General features: G+C 43.1%; 1 protein-coding gene across 1 annotated transcript in view; it reads right to left on the bottom strand.

The window, feature by feature from the left end:
- panx1a (pannexin 1a) overlaps window positions 1–17,209 on the bottom strand; it is a 70,541-nt gene that overhangs the window by 29,188 nt on the left and 24,144 nt on the right. The window contains exon 2 of the mRNA XM_068034010.1: window positions 16,473–16,609. Coding sequence (XP_067890111.1) covers window positions 16,473–16,609 — 137 coding nt within the window. The remainder of the gene's footprint in view (window positions 1–16,472; window positions 16,610–17,209) is intronic.

Below are 17,209 nucleotides of genomic sequence, written 5' to 3'. Positions count from 1 at the left end.
TATTAAATATATTTTGATTCCAATTACAAAATAACTCCAAATTCCATGGTAACTTAATGTTCAAATTGTTTAACAAGGCTGCTTGCTCATTTTGTGAGCAGAGGACATATTGCAGATAATTACAAATTTAGTTTTGTATATGGATCAGGATGATGGAGCACTATTCAAAAGTAGGATACACAGGTACAACAAGCTTTAAAGGAATAACCAAACAATTTCAAAGAATCAATGTATGACTACATAGTGCATTGCAGCAATAAAATCAGAGACCCCGATGCTGACTGGGATGGGTTGTGTAAGCAGTGGGGAGAATTTCTGGTTGCTGCTTTCTGTGGAGGCTTTGAGTCTTTTATTTTCAAAACAGGGTCCCCAGCTGGAAAGCAATGTGATTGACAGGCTGTTGGCTTCGTGTTGGGTGGGGAACACTCTGGAGGAGGGTGCAGGAATAGGTAGGGAGCCTGCAGCTGGGGTAGTGGGAGCTTGGTGATGGTGGTTCCAATCCCTAATAGGGCAGTGAGCGTGCGGCCTTTGGATTGGAGGAGGTGGTGTCTGATGGTGGCGGGGTTCCAATGGCAGATAAGCTTGGGGCTGGGGGAGGGGAGAGGGGCAGTTGCAGGAGGAGGCATGCCTGCTCCTCTTGGCCCATGAAGTAGTTCTCGCCAGTTTATCTGTTGGGTTTACCAAGGCCTAGGGAAAGCAGCCAAAACCTGGAAGACAGGTTAAATCTCAGGCAGTTTATTATACTTAAAGGGCCAACCCACCTCCTGGGAACAACTGGATCGCCCACCCCCTTCCGCCTCTTAAACCCAGAAGCAGGCAGATTGGAGGTAGTTTGGGGTAAGCTTTGAGATTAAAATTTTTACATCTCACCCAACACTAACCCACCTGTTTTTGGGGGTTAAAATTACCCCCACGGTGTCTGTATGCCCTCAACTACAATACTAACCACTTGTCATCAGCTTTGCTCAGTTGGTAACATCCTTGCATCTGGGCCAGAAGCAATGTTTCCTGCAAGCTGCACAGCAACCTGAGAGTTCCCAAGCAGATCATGCACAGGACGGCCCCTTTAAGTTGCTGCGCAAAAAAAAAATTACAAAGGGTCTTGCACTTCATTCCCCCAAAAATGTAGAGGTAACGTTGAAGGTCTGAAGGTTTTGGGTTGGAGCTCAACACCAGGACTTGAATTCACAATCCAAATGGATATTCTGGTGTCCTAGTGAGGAGCTCACAATCTAGACCAGAGGTCAGCAACCTGTTTGCCTGAAGAGCCTTTTAAAAAAAAATTGTCTAAAATAAAATCTATTTGGAGCCGCAAGATGAAATGTCGGCTTTTCTAAACCAAATACTTTGCAAATTGCCACGTGTCTCTGGTAGAATGCATAACCTACATACATAAATTCAATACATGTACTTTGTTTATTATATATCAATAGAAAAAAAACAAAATTAAAATAGACCCAACTCTGAATCATTGCGTTTTTTTACTTTTATTTAACTTTAATTTTGTCAGTAAAGTCATCTTTAAAACAAACTAAAACTCAAGATGCGTAGAATTAAGACAATTTTTTTGGCCACCGATTCCGGTGATAAAAAAAGGCTTCTAATAGCACATTCAGAATAATTTACCCTCTCAACTATATTAGAAACAATAATGGTCACAACCATAAAACCTGTTCTTTGAATCTAAAACCATGGTGTAGCTATACCACTTAAACAGGTTTATTTAGGGCACGATGATGTTTCTCGTTAAAATAATCACTTGAAAGCATGAAGTGCAGCATAATGAATAGTCTTTTATTCCTACAATAAAAACACAGCTCTTACATTTCTTGACTTAATTTTTTGTCAGGCTCTTTTCATGTTAATGCGATCAAACTGAAAAGGTTGGCAGCCACAAATGAGATGTTAAAGAGCCACATCTGACTCTGGAGTCGCAGGTTGCAGACCCTTGATCTAGCCGGATCAGCGTCCTAGTGAGAGAGTTCACAATCTACATGGTTACTCCAGTGTCCTAGTAAAGGAGTGCTATGCTGTTGGAGATGCCAACTTTTGGATGAAATGTTAAATCAAAGTCCCATCTGCCTATTCTGGTTGTTGAAGTGGACAGTTAAAGCCACAACACACTATTGGAAGAAGAGCAGCGAATGCTCCCAGTCGCTTGGCCAAGATTCATTCTTCAGTCACTATCAAACACATTAACTGATTTTCTAGCTCATTGTTTTTTGTGGCATACTGATGATACAGTATGACTGCTGTATTTGCCTATATAGCCACACTTCAAAAGTAATTTATTGCACGTTTTGAAATGTTGCAACATGATAACTTGATAGATAAATGCAAATTTTTTCTTGAATAAACTTATATTGCATTGAGTATAGAATATAAAGGGTAATCTAATTTAGGCGTTTAAGATGATTGAGATTTGGTAGAGTAGTTGGAGGAACTATTTCATCTGGTGGAGTCCAGAACAGGGGGCGTCATCTTAAAATTAGAGTTGGGTCATTCAGAAGTGATATCAGGAAGCACTTCTTCACATAAATGGGAGTAGAATATGGAACCCTTCTCCCCAAAAAAGCTGTTGAGGCTAGGTCAACTGAAAAAAGAGAGTTGAGGGTTGTGCTGGAGAGGTATACCTGGATGTTGTCCCTGTGCTTTTTTTTTATTCTTTCACGGATGTGGGCATTGCTGGCTAGGCCAGCATTTATTGCCCATCCCTAACTGCCCTTGAGAAGGTGGTGGTGAACCGCCTTCCGGAATTGCTGCAGTCCATGTGGTGTGGGTACACCTACAGTGCTGTTAGGAATGGAGTGCCAGGATTTTGATCCAGCAACAGTGAAAGAACGGCGATATAGTTCCAAGTCAGGATGGTGTGGGGCTTGGAGGGGAACTTGCAGGTGGTGGCATTCCCATGCATCTGCTGCCTTTGTCCTTCGAAGTGGTAGCGGATGTGGGTTTGGAAGGTGCTGTTGAAGGAACCTTGGTGAGTTGCTGCAGTGCATCGTGTAGATGGTACACACTGCTGCCAATGTGTGTCGGTGGTGGAGGGAGTGAGTGTTGAAGGTGGTGGATGGGGTGCCAATCAAGTGGGCTGCTTTATCCTGGATGGTGTCAAGCTTCTTGGGTGTTGTTGGAGCTGCATTTATCCAGGCAAGTGGAGAGCTTTTCATCACACTCCTGACTTGTGCCTTGTAGATGGTGGACAGGCTTTGGGGAGTCAGAAGATGAGTTACTCAACGCGGAATTCCCAGCCTTTGACCTACTCTTATAGCTACAGTACTTATATGGCTGATCCAGTTCAGTTTCTGGTCAAATGGTAACAGATATTGATAGTAATGTTTCTGATTTGAATCCAAAGTATCAACTAAATGTATAAGGACATTTCAGAGAGGCAAGGGTTTTAAGGGAAATAGAAGTAAGGCAGGTAAATGGAGTTAACATGCTGATCAGCTATTATCTAATTGAATGGCGATACAGGCTTGAGAGGCAGAATGGCCTACTTCTGCTCCTATGTAATCTTAACATTTATGCAATATTCTTTTGAAATTAATCATGAGTTACACTCGAAGTACCAGGGCTCCCAGTGTTAAGATGTATTTGGTTAAATCACTACAAATGCCAATGTTAATATTTCTAATACAAAATGCATATAGCCACGATACTGAAGTCTTCACATACTGAACAAACTTGGGCAGATCTCATAATATAGTTAAGCCTGCACCCTCCTCATGGAAATAATAATTCCCACAATTTACAACATTCTGCAGGTCCATCTTACTTCCCTCTAACAGATATGAAAAAGACTCTTTTTTGCTGCAAACAAGGAATGCCCCAATGCCAACATGTGAGGGAGTTGCCTGGAGTAATCTCAGAAGTCCGACACTCAGTCCACATAGCCATTCATGCAAATTAAAATGTCATGAAGAAGCACTTGCAAATCAGAGTTCCACCATTAATACTCGGTGCTCAAAAAAGGTTGACTTATTACCACAACCACTCTCCTGCGCACTGCAACCTCCACATGTACAAGTATTGGTAGGAGTGACCACCGCACAGTCCTTGTGGAGACCAAGTCCTGCCTTCACATTGAGGATACCCTCCATCGTGTTGTGTATCGCTACCACCATGTTAAATGGGATAGATTTAGATTTTAGACAGATCGAACAATTCAAAACTGGCATCCATGAGGTGCTGTGGGCCATCAGCAGCAGCAGAATTGTACTCAACCACAATCTCTGACCTCATGGCCCGGCATATTCCCCACTCTACCATTACCATCAAGCCAGGAGACCAACGCTGGTTCAATAAAGAGTGCAGGAGGGCATGCCAGGAGCAGCACCAGGCATACCTCAAAATGAGCTGTCAACCTGGTGAAGCTCCAACACAGGACTACTTGCGTGCCAAACTGCGTAAGCAGCATGCGATAGACAGAGCGAAGCGATCACATAACCATCGGATCAGATCTAAGCTCTGCAGTCCTGCCACATCCAGCCATGAATGGTGGTGGACAATGAAACAACTAACTGGAGGAGGTGGCTCCACAAATATCCCCATCCTTAAGGATGGGGGAGCCCAGCACATCAGTGCAAAAGATAAGGCTGAAGCATTTGCAACAATCTTCAGCCAGAAGTGCCGAGTTGATGATCCATCTCAGCCTCCTCCTGAGGTCCCTAGCATCACAGATGCCAGACTTCAGCCAATTCGATTCACTCCGCGTGATATCAAGAAACGACTGAAGTCACTGGATACTGCAAAGGCTATGGGCCCTGACAATATTCCGGCAATAGTACTGATGACCTGTGCTCCAGAACTTGCTGCGCCCCTAGCCAAATTGTTCCAGTACAGCTACAATACTGGCATCTACCTGGCAATGTGGAAAATTGCCCAGGTATGTCCTGTACACAAAAAGCAGGATAATTACCATCCCATCAGTCTACTCTCAATCATCAGTAAAGTGATGGAAGGTGTCATCAACAGTGCCATCAAGCGACACTTGCTTAGCAATAACCTGCTCAGTGACACTCAGTTTGGGTTCCGCCAGGGCCACTCAGCTCCTGACCTCATTACAGCCTTGGTTCAAACATGGCCAAAAGATCTGAACTCAAGAGGTGAGGTGAGAGTGACTGCCCTTGACATCAAGGCAGCATTTGACCGAGTATGGCACCAAGGAGCCTTAGCAAAACTGATGTCAATGGGAATCAGGGGGAAAACCTTCTACTGGTTGGAGTCGTACCTAGCGCAAAGGAAGATGGTTGTGGTTGTTGGAGGTCAATCATCTCAGCTTCAGGACATCACTGCAGGAGTTCCTCAGGGGAGTGTCCTAGGCCAAACCATCTTCAGTTGCTTCATCAATGACCCTCCTTTAATCATAAGGTCAGAAGTGAGGATGTTCGCTGATGATTGCACAATGTTCAGCACCATTCGTGACTCCTCAGATACTGAAGCAGTCTGTGTAGAAATGCAGCAAGACCTGGACAATATCCAGGCTTGGGCTGACATGTGGCAAGTAACATTCGCGCCACACAAGTGCCAGGCAATGGCCATCTCCAACAGGAGAGAATGTAACTATCGCCCCTTGACATTCAATGGCATTACGATCACTGAATCCCCCACTCTCAATATCCTGGGGTTACCATTGACCAGAAACTGAACTGGAGTAGCCATATAAATACCGTGGCTACAAGAGCAGGTCAGCGGCTAGAATTCCTGCGGAAAGTAACTCACCTCCTGACTCCCCAAAGCCTGTCCCCCATCTACAACACACAAGTCAGGAGTGTGATGGAATACTCTCCACTTGCCTGGATGGGTGCAGCTCCAACAACACTGAAGAAGCTCGACACCATCCAGAACAAAGCAGCCCGCTTGATTGGCATCCCATCTACAAACATTCACTCCCTCCACCACTGACGCACAGTGTCAGCAGTGTGTACCATCTAAAAGATGCACTGCAGCAATGCACCAAGGCTCCTTAGACAGCACTTCCAAACCCGCAACCTCTACCAACTAGAAGGACAAGGGCAGCAAAAGCATGGGAACGCCACCACCTGCAAGTTCCCCTCCAAGTCACACACCATCCTGACTTGGAACGATATCACCGTTCCTTCACTGTCACTGGGTCAAAATCCTGGAACTCCCTTTCAAACAGCACATGGGTGTACCTACTCTACATGGACTGCAGCGGTTCAAGAAAGCAGCTCACCACCACCTTCTCAAGGGCAATTAGGGATGGGCAATAAATGCTGGCCTGGCCAGCGATGCCCCCATCCCATGAATGAATAATAAAAAAAATGCATCAGGAAAATAACCCATGTTAGCATGGTTAAACAAGAAATGTGTATTTTTTGATTGACAGTTCATAATTGAAATATTTTTGGGACATTAAATAAAATATAACTGGTACATGCAGTTATAATGTAGAAATTCATCTCTTAATGCGTTGACATATCTAATCATACAGCACAGAAAGAAGCCTTTCAGCACATCAGGCCAGTGCCAGCTGTTTGAGAAGAGTTATCTATTAGTCCCACAGCCCTGCTCTATCCCCATAGCCCTGCAAATGTTTCCTTTTCATGTAAATATCAGATTCCCTTTTGAAAAGTTACTACTGAATCTGTTACCACCACCCTTTAAGACTGTGCATTTCAGATCGATATAACTCACTGTGTAAAAAATATTTTCTTCCTCTTGTTTCTGGTTCTTTTGCCAATTATCTTTAAAATGTTAGTTACATCATGTTCTTTACTGTGGCCAAATTCAACTTAACAGACATGATGTAACTTATGATCATCAGTAGTTCTTAAAATGGCCTGTTTTTACCAATGACTAACATTGGTAGCTCACATGGTGATGATGAATGAAAGTACAATGGGATGATGACAGTTAATTTAAAAGTATGACAAGTGAAACTTCAAAGCAATAAAGAGATTAGAATCTTCCTAAAGCAGACAGCTCGCTAGATGAAAAGGTACAATTTTTGCTCTTTTGTGTATTACTAGGAAGGGACAACTTTACCAGTTCAATGTGTTTGGTCAGGTGTAGCAAAGAGAACAGATAACCATGTGACCAATCTGAAAGCACCAGCAGGAATGCTGCTAATCAGGTGTTCAACGTGCACACGTTTCTGAAAGAAGTAAAAAGACAATGCTTGTAGAGGAAGCCACGGCCAACAATTACCCCGGAGCTGGGCTGCAGTTTTGCCAGTAACATGGCGGAGACAGAATTAGAGAGAGAGAGTGAGACATGATTTTTATGGGTAGTGGAGTGGGGGGGGGGGGGGTGTGGGGAAGGTGGGGTGTGGCCCAGCCCTAAGTGGGCAGCGAATCCAGAGACATGGAATCACAGCTGATCTTAACAGCTGAACCTGATTACATAAATTTCCTCACTGGTCTGCCCGAACCCAGTCCATTCCTACTCCCATTGGGCAACAAGGGAGCCTAAAATTGAACTTAATTACTTGCCTGCCTCAGCCTCTTCTGACCTACGATCCATTTCACAGCAGGATTGGTGTGACAGGGAAGCCGTCACTGTTCCCTGCTTGGGCAGCCAAATAAACTTGCAAATTGGCTCCTGATTACATCAGTCCCCAGTCTACATATTTTTTTAAAAACTCAGCTGGTTTCCTACAGGTACCCAGCTCGCCTGCTCAAAACGGGAGATTAACATGAAGATATGGATTGAAGGTAACAGGATCACTGGGTAAGTAACTGCCCCCATTTCCAGTACAGCCATGATGAGCTGAATGGCCTCTTTCAGTGCCATAAATTTCTGATTTCAACTGTCTTCCTGTCTGGCAGAAACTAGGCATCATAATGTGATATGCACCACATGGTAGCATTGACAAATGTGAATAATCTACAACGACTGCTTAACAAACCATTAATATGGCAAAAAATCATTGATGTCCCAGTTGCCAGATTTCGTATGAATATTTTCTGTTTGCTTTTATTCAAAAAAAGCAAAGGACTTGCCCAATTCAACAAATGACTTCAGAATACTGCATGAAAAATGACACTACAAAGCAAGCATATAATTAACACAGGCAGGAGTGGCTTTTATTCCCCAGTACAGAGGTTACCACCCAGGCTTACTCATGTTTTGCTACAATCCTTGTAATTACATTAGAAGATAAAGGAGGTGAAATTGGACTTTGACACTGGGCAAAAATCATCACTAGCAAACTGGCAACCTGTTTTCACAACTGCCAAATTTTCTTTCCATGAACTTCAATGAAAAAGCAAAATTGTGCAGGATATGATGATGGCTGCCGACTTGCTATCACACATTTTTATGATACCACCGACGTTCAGCTTCACCTGCAAAGTGTCATTCTGGACCATGCTGTATTTAAATATCCAAGCAAATTAAAAAAGATGTAGGAATTATTATAAATAAAAACAAAGTGCTGTAAATACACAGCAGGTCTAGCAGCATCTGTGGAGAGAGAAACAGAGTTAATGTTGTAACTATACTGGAACAGTGTAGCTGGAGGTGTGGCTAGTTTTGGAGCACAAGTCTTCAACAACTCATCTGGGATGTTGTCGGGGCTCATAGCTTTTGCTGTATCCATGCACTCAGCCATTTCCTGATGTCACGTGGAGTGAATCTAATAAACTGATATCTGGCTTATGTGATGGAGAAGGCCAAGATGGATCATCCGCTCAACACTTCTGGCTTCAGCCTTTTGCACTGACATACTGGGCTCTGCCATCATTAAGGATGGGGATGTTCGTGGAGCCTCCTCTTCCTGTTAGTTGTTTAATTGTCCGCGACCATTCATGACTGGATGCACCAGGACTGCAGAGCTTAGATCTGATCGGTTGGTTGTGGGATTGCTTAGCATGCTGCTTCTGTTGTCTAGCATGCATGCAGGCCTGTGTTGTAGCTTCACCAGGTTGGACATCATTTTTAGCTACACCTGGTGCTGCTCCTGTCATGCTCTCCTACATTGATCATTGAATCAGGGTTTATCCCCTGGCTTGATGGTAAGGTAGAATGAGGGATATGTCAGTCCATGAGGTTACAGATTGTGGTGGAATATAATTCTGCTGCTGTTGGTCCACAGCACCTCAAAAATGCCAAGTTTTGAGCTACTTGATCTGTTCTGAATCCATCCCATTTAGCATGGTGGTAGTGTCACACAACATGATGAAGGAGGTCCTCAGCGTGACGATGGGACTTCATCTCCACAAGAACTGTGAGGGGTCATTCCAACAAATACCATCATGGATAGATGATCTGTGACAGGTAGGTTGATGAAGCTGAGGTCAAATAGTTTTTTTCCCCTCATGTTGGTTCTCTCACCACCTGCTGCCGGCCCAGTCTAGCAGCTATGCCCTTCAGGAGTTAGCCAGCTCAGTCAGTAGTGGTGCTACCGCGCCACTCTTTGTGATGGACATTGAAGTCCCCCAATCAGAGTACATTCTGCACACTTGCTACACTCAGTGCTACTTCCAGATGGTGTTCAAGATGGAGGAATACTTATTAATCAGCTGAGGGAGGACTTCCTTACCCATGCTTGACCTAATGCCATGAGGCTTCATGGGGTCCAGAGTCAAGGTTGAGGACTCCCAGTGCCATTCCCACCTGACTGTATACCACTGTTCCAGCACCACCAACTTTCAGTTGGACAGGATATACCCAAGGATAGAGGAATCTGGGACATTGTCTGAAAGATATGTTTCTGTGAGTATGACTATGTCAGGATGCAGTTTGTCTAGTCTGGCACTATTTTGGCATGAGTTCCCAGATGTCAATGAGGAGGATTTTGAAGGATCGACTGGGCTTGCATATGCTTTTGTCATGTCTGGTACCTAGGTCAATGCTGGGTGATCCATTCGGTTTCTAATTAGACTTTCTTGTAGCACTTTTGATACAACTGAGAGGCTTGCTAGACCATTTCAGAGGGCAGTTAAGAGTCAATCACATTGCTGTGGGTCTGGAGTCACGTATAGGCTAGACTGGATAAGGACAGCAGATTTTCTTCTCTACAGGACATTAGTGAACTTGATGGGTTTGTACAACAATCAGATACTATAATGGCTATCATTACTAAGAGTAGCTGTTTATTCCACATTTTATTTAATTAACTGAATTTCAATTCCCCAGCTGCCGTGGTGGGATTTGAACTAATATCTCTAGATCATTAGTGCAGGCTGTACATATAATTAAAAATATATACAAATAGGAAAAATGCAAAGCATAAAATTCACCTTTAAGATTTAAAATATACCCACTAATTCACACCAATGCCATAAAATAATTACAGACAAATAGAAGATTAGTGATATTACGCTAGTAGGATTGGATTAGAACCAATGTGCACTCTAAATATTTTGTGTTGTGGGGCAGATTCATTTAAGTGCACGTGGCCCCTTAAACATTTTGTGTGGCTGCACATGCACAGTCACTTAAAGGGGCTGGCCCGCACACAGTTTGCGCAGGAACCTTCAGGTTGCTGCACAGTCGCACAGCTTAGAAGAGAACATTGGCTAGAACACAACCTTTCAATCTCTAGAACCCAAGTTTGAATGCAATCAAACTTAATGGGATAAAATTCTGTTGGCCACAGAATCCCAATGAAAATAACATTGTCACAAGAGTTTTTTTTTATTTGAAAGCTTAGAATTCTGTGTATTTAAAAAAAAACTGAGAAAAAGGATTTTTCTATGAACATTGAATGCTGAAACTTGGTGTTTGAACTGAGTGGGACAGACTGCAAGACATCTATTCCAAACAACAGCAAGGGAAATGACAGGTCACATGACTTGATTGTCAGAGTTTCAGTTTCATTTTTGCATTGTGGAGACCAGTAAGCTGGACAGGCAGGAGGCAGAACAAACAGGCTGGGACCTGTTTTTTGTAGCCCAGAGAAAAAAGACCTCTCCCTGAAAAATAAGGCTTGCCTCTCTTGTAAAAAGAAATTATACATTTAAGGTGGTGGCTGTGGTCAGCCTGGAGAGGGAAAAAGACCGTGGAGAGGAAAACACCCAGGAAAAGAGGAGTTGCTGCTCTCTGTGGAGGCAGGCTGCTTTGCTGAGAGGAAGCCCTGCAATTTTAAAGGTAGCAGATACCTATTACCTCCAGTCTTTGAAAAATCTCTGTCTCAGGAGTGATTCCTGTTACCTCTTGTGTTTTGGGGGATCCTGAAAGCTCAAGAAAGCTTCTCTTGCTGGACTGCTATTTCAAAACCCAAGTAGACCTGTTGCTACACCCTTTGCTGAAAGATCTGTGTGACGCTTGCTGCAGATGAAGTACCATGAACGCCCACCCATCACAGACTGTTCATCAACTTCGCCTGGAGAGACCTCGAGTGGCATCTGGCTATTCAACTCTGGAACACTTCACTAACCTGGAAATATCCTACCAGAACTTCACAACCCAGTTATTTTAGTATTCCTAAGAAACAGTTGTAAACCAATACATCTTTTTAAAACCGGTTAACTGCTTTTTTTAATGTATGTGTGTGTGCGCATGAGGGTTAGGAAGAATAAGCAGTTTTAAAAGAATCCTTCCACATATAGAGTTATCTCATTATTGTTTAAGACTTAGCTTATTAATAAATAGTTAATTCTGTTGTTGTTTAAAGAAACCTGGTTTGGTGTGCTTTACTCTGGGGGACAAATACAGTGTTTAATTTGGTTACTTTCCGGTAGGTGGGAAACTTTACTAATATGCTATGGCCTGTGGAGTAGTGGGACTGAATTAACAGTGCATTACTCCCGCCTTGGTTACAACAACATATGCAGCCTTAAATTGAAATTAAGCTGTAGGTTATTGATGAGTGAACATAATGCACTCCAAATAGAATAGGGGAGGTACTAACCCACTGGTTCTAAGCAAATAAATGTCTCAATTAAAATAGAAGAGAGACAAATTTCAGACAAATGCATAAAGTGTTCATACACCAGAATCCAACAGCATTATTTCACACCCCAATGGGACATAGTCCAATGGTTCTTGTGACATTTACGTGAAGCAATATGCTGTATTAGTTAGCTCAGTAACACAAGTTAGATGAAATATTTAAGAAATGTAATCTAACCATTTAAGTATATGTAGGGTGTTAGCTACAACAGGGAAAAACTGATGAAACAGGAGAGATGACTCCAGACAACTCACTAAAGCTGAACTCAAAGGACACAATCAACATGTTTTGGTCAAATCCAATGTGTTATATACAGCAGTTAAATAATTACTTGGTCAAAGAATGTTGTATGTTTTTACATGGTCATCACAATACAGATTTAAAACAGGAACAATACAATTGCTACTTGTTATTTTGCAATATAAACTGAAAGGGCTAATTTTGCCAATCACATATTATGATCCTAAGAACTAAATAATATAGATATGCTAAGTTGAAGCCAGTTGAAGCTCCACATTTGTAAACAAAAGAGTTATTCAAAGCATTGGTATCATGGAGGGGCACAGTTTCTAGAGCACTGAAAACTCCATTGCAAGTCCATAATGTCAGCTGCAGATGAACACTCGTGTTACAATATAAATGAAATAACTATTTTAAGATGTCCAAATCTTGTTCATTCCTGATTAGTAATGTTACTTACTTTAGTGAGCACCATCACTTTCAACCAAAAAAATGATTGAGGTGTGTTTTTTGTTATTTTCACTGAGCTTTGTTATAGTGAATTAAAAATGAAATATTTAAAGATCTCAATTCTCCACTGTGATGGCCTCTGCTGTTAAACCAGATAATGCTGTATTGTTGGTGCAGTTTTAGAGCTTTCCAATTAATTTCCTTACTCATTGAGTAGCCCTCACAAAATGTCATTTTAAAGCTGAACTTGAAACAGATATGTATTGGAGGACTGTCAGAATAAAATGAACAATTTAGGTCCTTTATCTGTTCAGGCTCCCAAATGAAGATGCTTTGTCCAATACAACCATATCAGCTGTTTCCTCAAAGGGAAGCTGGAGGAGGAGATGGAGGCATCACTTCCAGTGGCTGTGTTTCTTTTACATTTCTGGGTCAGCCCATTTCTGGTGCAGATAAAATCCTATGACAGTAAGAGCATCTGCCAACAGTACACAATGCTTCTGACACAAGAATGAGACAGGGAGGGATTCCACTCTACTCAAAAGCCACTTGTAAAAACCTTATCCAGAAATTCGGGTGCCCAAGACTCCAGCCATTATGCTGAGGCTTTACAATACACAGACTGTACTGCATTCAATTCTGGTCACCACACCAGAAAAACATACAGATATTGGAGATGGCATAGAGAAGAACAAAAATCAGCTCAAATTTAAACGGAAAAGCCATGAGAAAATCAGACTTCTCAGGCTGAATGTTTCCAGACCCGCGGAGCAAAGCTGCAAAATAACGCATCGGGTAGCTGACCTGATGGGTTCCCGTCTCGGAGTGATTTTGTCAGAGGTGGGGTCAATGTGACAGAGGCTATTCGACAATTATGCCCATTAATGGGCCAATTGGGGAACGATGGCGGATCGGCCCCCCACTCCCCGCTAAGGCAGGAGCCCAGCAGGTAACTGGAGGTGGCCTCCCGGCAGCAGGCCAGGGCGTCATCGACGCCTCTCTCAATCATCCCAGCACGGACCCACTGGGATCAGATGGTCACAGACAGAGCCACAAGCCAGCCTGGGGAAGGGAATCCCCTCCACATGATGGCCTGCCAGCTGTGGCCATGTGCAATTTTTAATTTTTCCCAATGCTGCAGAGAACAGCTCCATTTTGAGGTGCCCTTGTGGTCTTCTGCCTCACTCAGTAGCGCCCACCTCTCCTCACTGCAGGCCCTCCCACTTCCCTGAACTGCCCACTGTCTAATTGAATGGGGTTCCCAGGGCTTCTTAATTGGCTGCCTCCAGGAAAATCGCAACAGATGCCCCGCTATGGCGACTTTCGAGTTCCCAACCCAGAATTAATGTTGATCTCGGGTTTGAGACCCAATTGGGAAAATTCAATCCTACAGTTAAGAAAGATAATTAAAGTTTGCAAAATAATAAATGGTATGCGCAAGGTAATTACAGAATATAACTGCAAATTAGGCAAGAAATGGACTAAAATACATAAAAATGAAACGGTAAAACCTAAGAGATTCTTTATCTTATATTAGAATGATAAATATGTGGAATAATCTTTTAGACAAAGTAGTAGAGAAAAAAAAGGGAGAATTTTCCTGCTCCATCCTGTCCTGATGTTGGACAGGAGCAACAAACACAAGTGTGCTGAATTTATCCAAGTCTAGGAGTACCAGGATTTCCTGTCCTGGGTCATTATCAGGACTCAGGGAATCCCTGTGCGCCCCAGCAGTGCTTTGTAGTGAAGGAAACAGCAGGAAATTGAAGCACAGTTATAGGTCTCTCAGTCTTGCAGCCAGAAGATCCCAATTACTTGTTAGTATTGGTGGAGAGAGAAACAGAGTTAACATTTTAACAGAGTTAACATGACAGAACTGGGGTTCCAATAAAAGGTCAACCTGAAACATTGGGCAGAATTTTTACTGATGTGACCTGCAGGGAACGGGTCAGTCAGAAAGTCGTGGGTAATCCCCAAAATGTGATTCCCCATTCGCTGTACAGCTTTAACCACAGCGTGTCAGGAAGGTCACCAATTGGTACCCCGCCCTGAGGCCCAGCCTGGTTGATAGCTGGGTCTCCAGTCAGGTGGGGAGCTGGTAATTGACAGCCGCAGCAGAAATTAAGTGTGTGCCAGTAATGGGGGTGGTCGTCAGGTGAAGTTGGAAGGTCTTGTGATGGGGGTGTATGGAGGCCTGGGAAGGGTGGGGGAGAGTGGGGAGAGGGAGAGGTCAGAGGCCTCATGGTGAAATCAAAGCCTCAAGGGAAAGGTCGCTGTGGAGGGAGCAGGGGACCAATCACGGAGGCTTCTCAGACAGGCACTGTATTCAGGAGATAGGTGTGAAGGTAATTACCTCCTGAATCCACCAAGTCCTCACCTTGCTGAAGCTGCCTGGTTACTCGATGCTCGGGATTCCAGGCCAACAGCAATTAAAGTTTAAAATCTGTATGACAATGAGGTTCACAGCCTCATTAACATTTCAAGTTCCAGCACACCTCCTTCGATCGGTTTGGCTGCCCACCCAACGCCTGCCTCATTTAAAGCCGGAAATCAGCGGGTTTGGGTTGGGAAACAGATTTTTGAGGACTTAACTCTGCCCCAAACTCAAACCCTTCCTTTTTCTTCAGTAGTTCCCGCATCATCTGTTTTTTATTTCAGCTTTCCAGCAGCTATAGTATTTTTCTATTGTAGTTGTCAACATCCTAGCGGAAGGAACAGTGGTTAAAAATGCTAAATAACCACTTATCTCTGACCTTCAGCCTGTCCTCAGTACCTCCTAGATCCCTCTGACCAGTGAGTGTTAGGTACTGGTAGTACATTAAGGGATTTACAGCAGAAAAATAAAGTGGAAGCCTGGAATACCCTTTCTGTCTCATTCAAATGCGATTGTTGGGCCTGCATCTACTACAGGTGCAAGCCTGACTACAAGCCCGAGCAATGTCCCTGAAATCCCAAGACAATGTTAAATGAAGCAGAGACTTAGCAAAAAAGGGCACTGTCTGGTTTTCTAACATTTGCATTCACAGAAATGGGTATTCTCTAGAACAAAGGTCAGGAATATAAAAGCTAAGGTCATGAGCAGTGTTCAAAATGTAACTGGATGCTAGAATAGAACAGTTACAGTAATAGACAGATCAGCTTTGATGGGCCAAATGGCCTTTACACCCTTGATTTTCCTATGCACCCACTCAATACCAGAGGTTTTGACCTTCAACTCTTGAACTCAATCTCCAGTTTAACATTAAGTCAGAGACCCCTTTGAGAATAAAATACAGCAACCCAACATAAAGGCCTGCTCAAGTGACAAAAAAAAAGACCCTACCTGAGCCTGACAGAACCACAGGGGACCCGAGCCAACCCGTTCCGAGTCCCTCCATTTTACCCCCCCCGAACCCAATCCGCCCCGACCCGACCACCAGAATGTTCCCTTTACCTATCTCCCGAATCCCAATCTGCCGGAAGCTGCAGCATGAGCATGATGTCGTCATAGAGACGCTCACTCACTTACTACGCAGACTCAAAGTTTCCTTCTTTGACGTCCCGGACTCCCAGCTCAGGTAAGTTTTTAAACTTTTAATACTTACCTTGCTGTGTGTGTCCGACTCAGACCCGACCCGGCCCAACCTGAGCCCGAAGGCCGGACCCGGAAGAGCAGCCCGACCTGAACCCAACACACGTCGTTGGGTCCCGTCGGGTAGCAGGCCTTTAATCCAACATATAATAAAGTGCTACTTTGATGTCCTATTGCATTTCTTAGAAATTTTTAGAGGGTGTTTTTCATTTACTAAATGAAAGTGCCTTTTCCACATTTCTCATTACGGTTTCTAGTCATGATGTTTATAGTCTGTTTGTAATAGTTATTATAAAATAATAGAAAAGTAAAATTAAAATAAAAAGGAAAGCTTTGTGAAACTGTTTGTACCTTATGAAGCCACAATGGTATTCTCTCTGCGTCATGCTTTGGTAAAGGTCGATGAAGCGAGGCCCAGCAGTAGGCATCTACATAAGCTGCTTGTCGCCAAGAAAAAGAACTTGGGGAAAAGCAACTAATTTGGGTACCTGTTACAGAAGAACAGAAAAGAAGATGTAAGTTCATCAAAAATTATAACTAAGACATGTGGTTTGATGCAAAAAACAACAAAACCATGGGCAGTTGTTCGAAATTAGAAATATGCTTTGAACAAACATATTTAATAGTCATCTTGGAATAGGTAGAGGATTAGGTTAGTGCTGTAAGTTTCATCTCCCTAGAAAGAAACCAGTGGAATGATTATTCTTGGGTAATGATAGCCAGCCTGGAAAGGGGCCATGATCAGATGAGGCCCCTGCAATAGTGGAAGAGCAACTAGATAGATACTTAAAACAAAATAACCATACTTCAAAGCTGTGTTAGGATTTTCAGTTAATCTTGCCTAATGAAGATGCTTGCTGGAACGTGGAAGTTAATTAGTGTGTAGAAATAGGAGTTACCTTAATGAATCATCCCATGATTCAACCGTCTGATAAGAAATTAGAACTGTTAGACTGGATAGCCATTATGAACAGCTTATTAACAGGCCTTAAGAGCAGCATTAAGCATAGATAACAGGTAAATACAAACAATGAGGCCCTTGACCGAAAGCAAGCTTGAAGGTCAAAGATGGTATACCATAAGGGATT

The sequence above is a fragment of the Heterodontus francisci genome, chromosome 6 (assembly GCF_036365525.1).
Source record: "Heterodontus francisci isolate sHetFra1 chromosome 6, sHetFra1.hap1, whole genome shotgun sequence".
In the NCBI taxonomy this organism is placed as follows: Eukaryota; Metazoa; Chordata; class Chondrichthyes; order Heterodontiformes; family Heterodontidae; genus Heterodontus; species Heterodontus francisci.
This window is presented reverse-complemented; position numbering and strand designations above follow the sequence as displayed.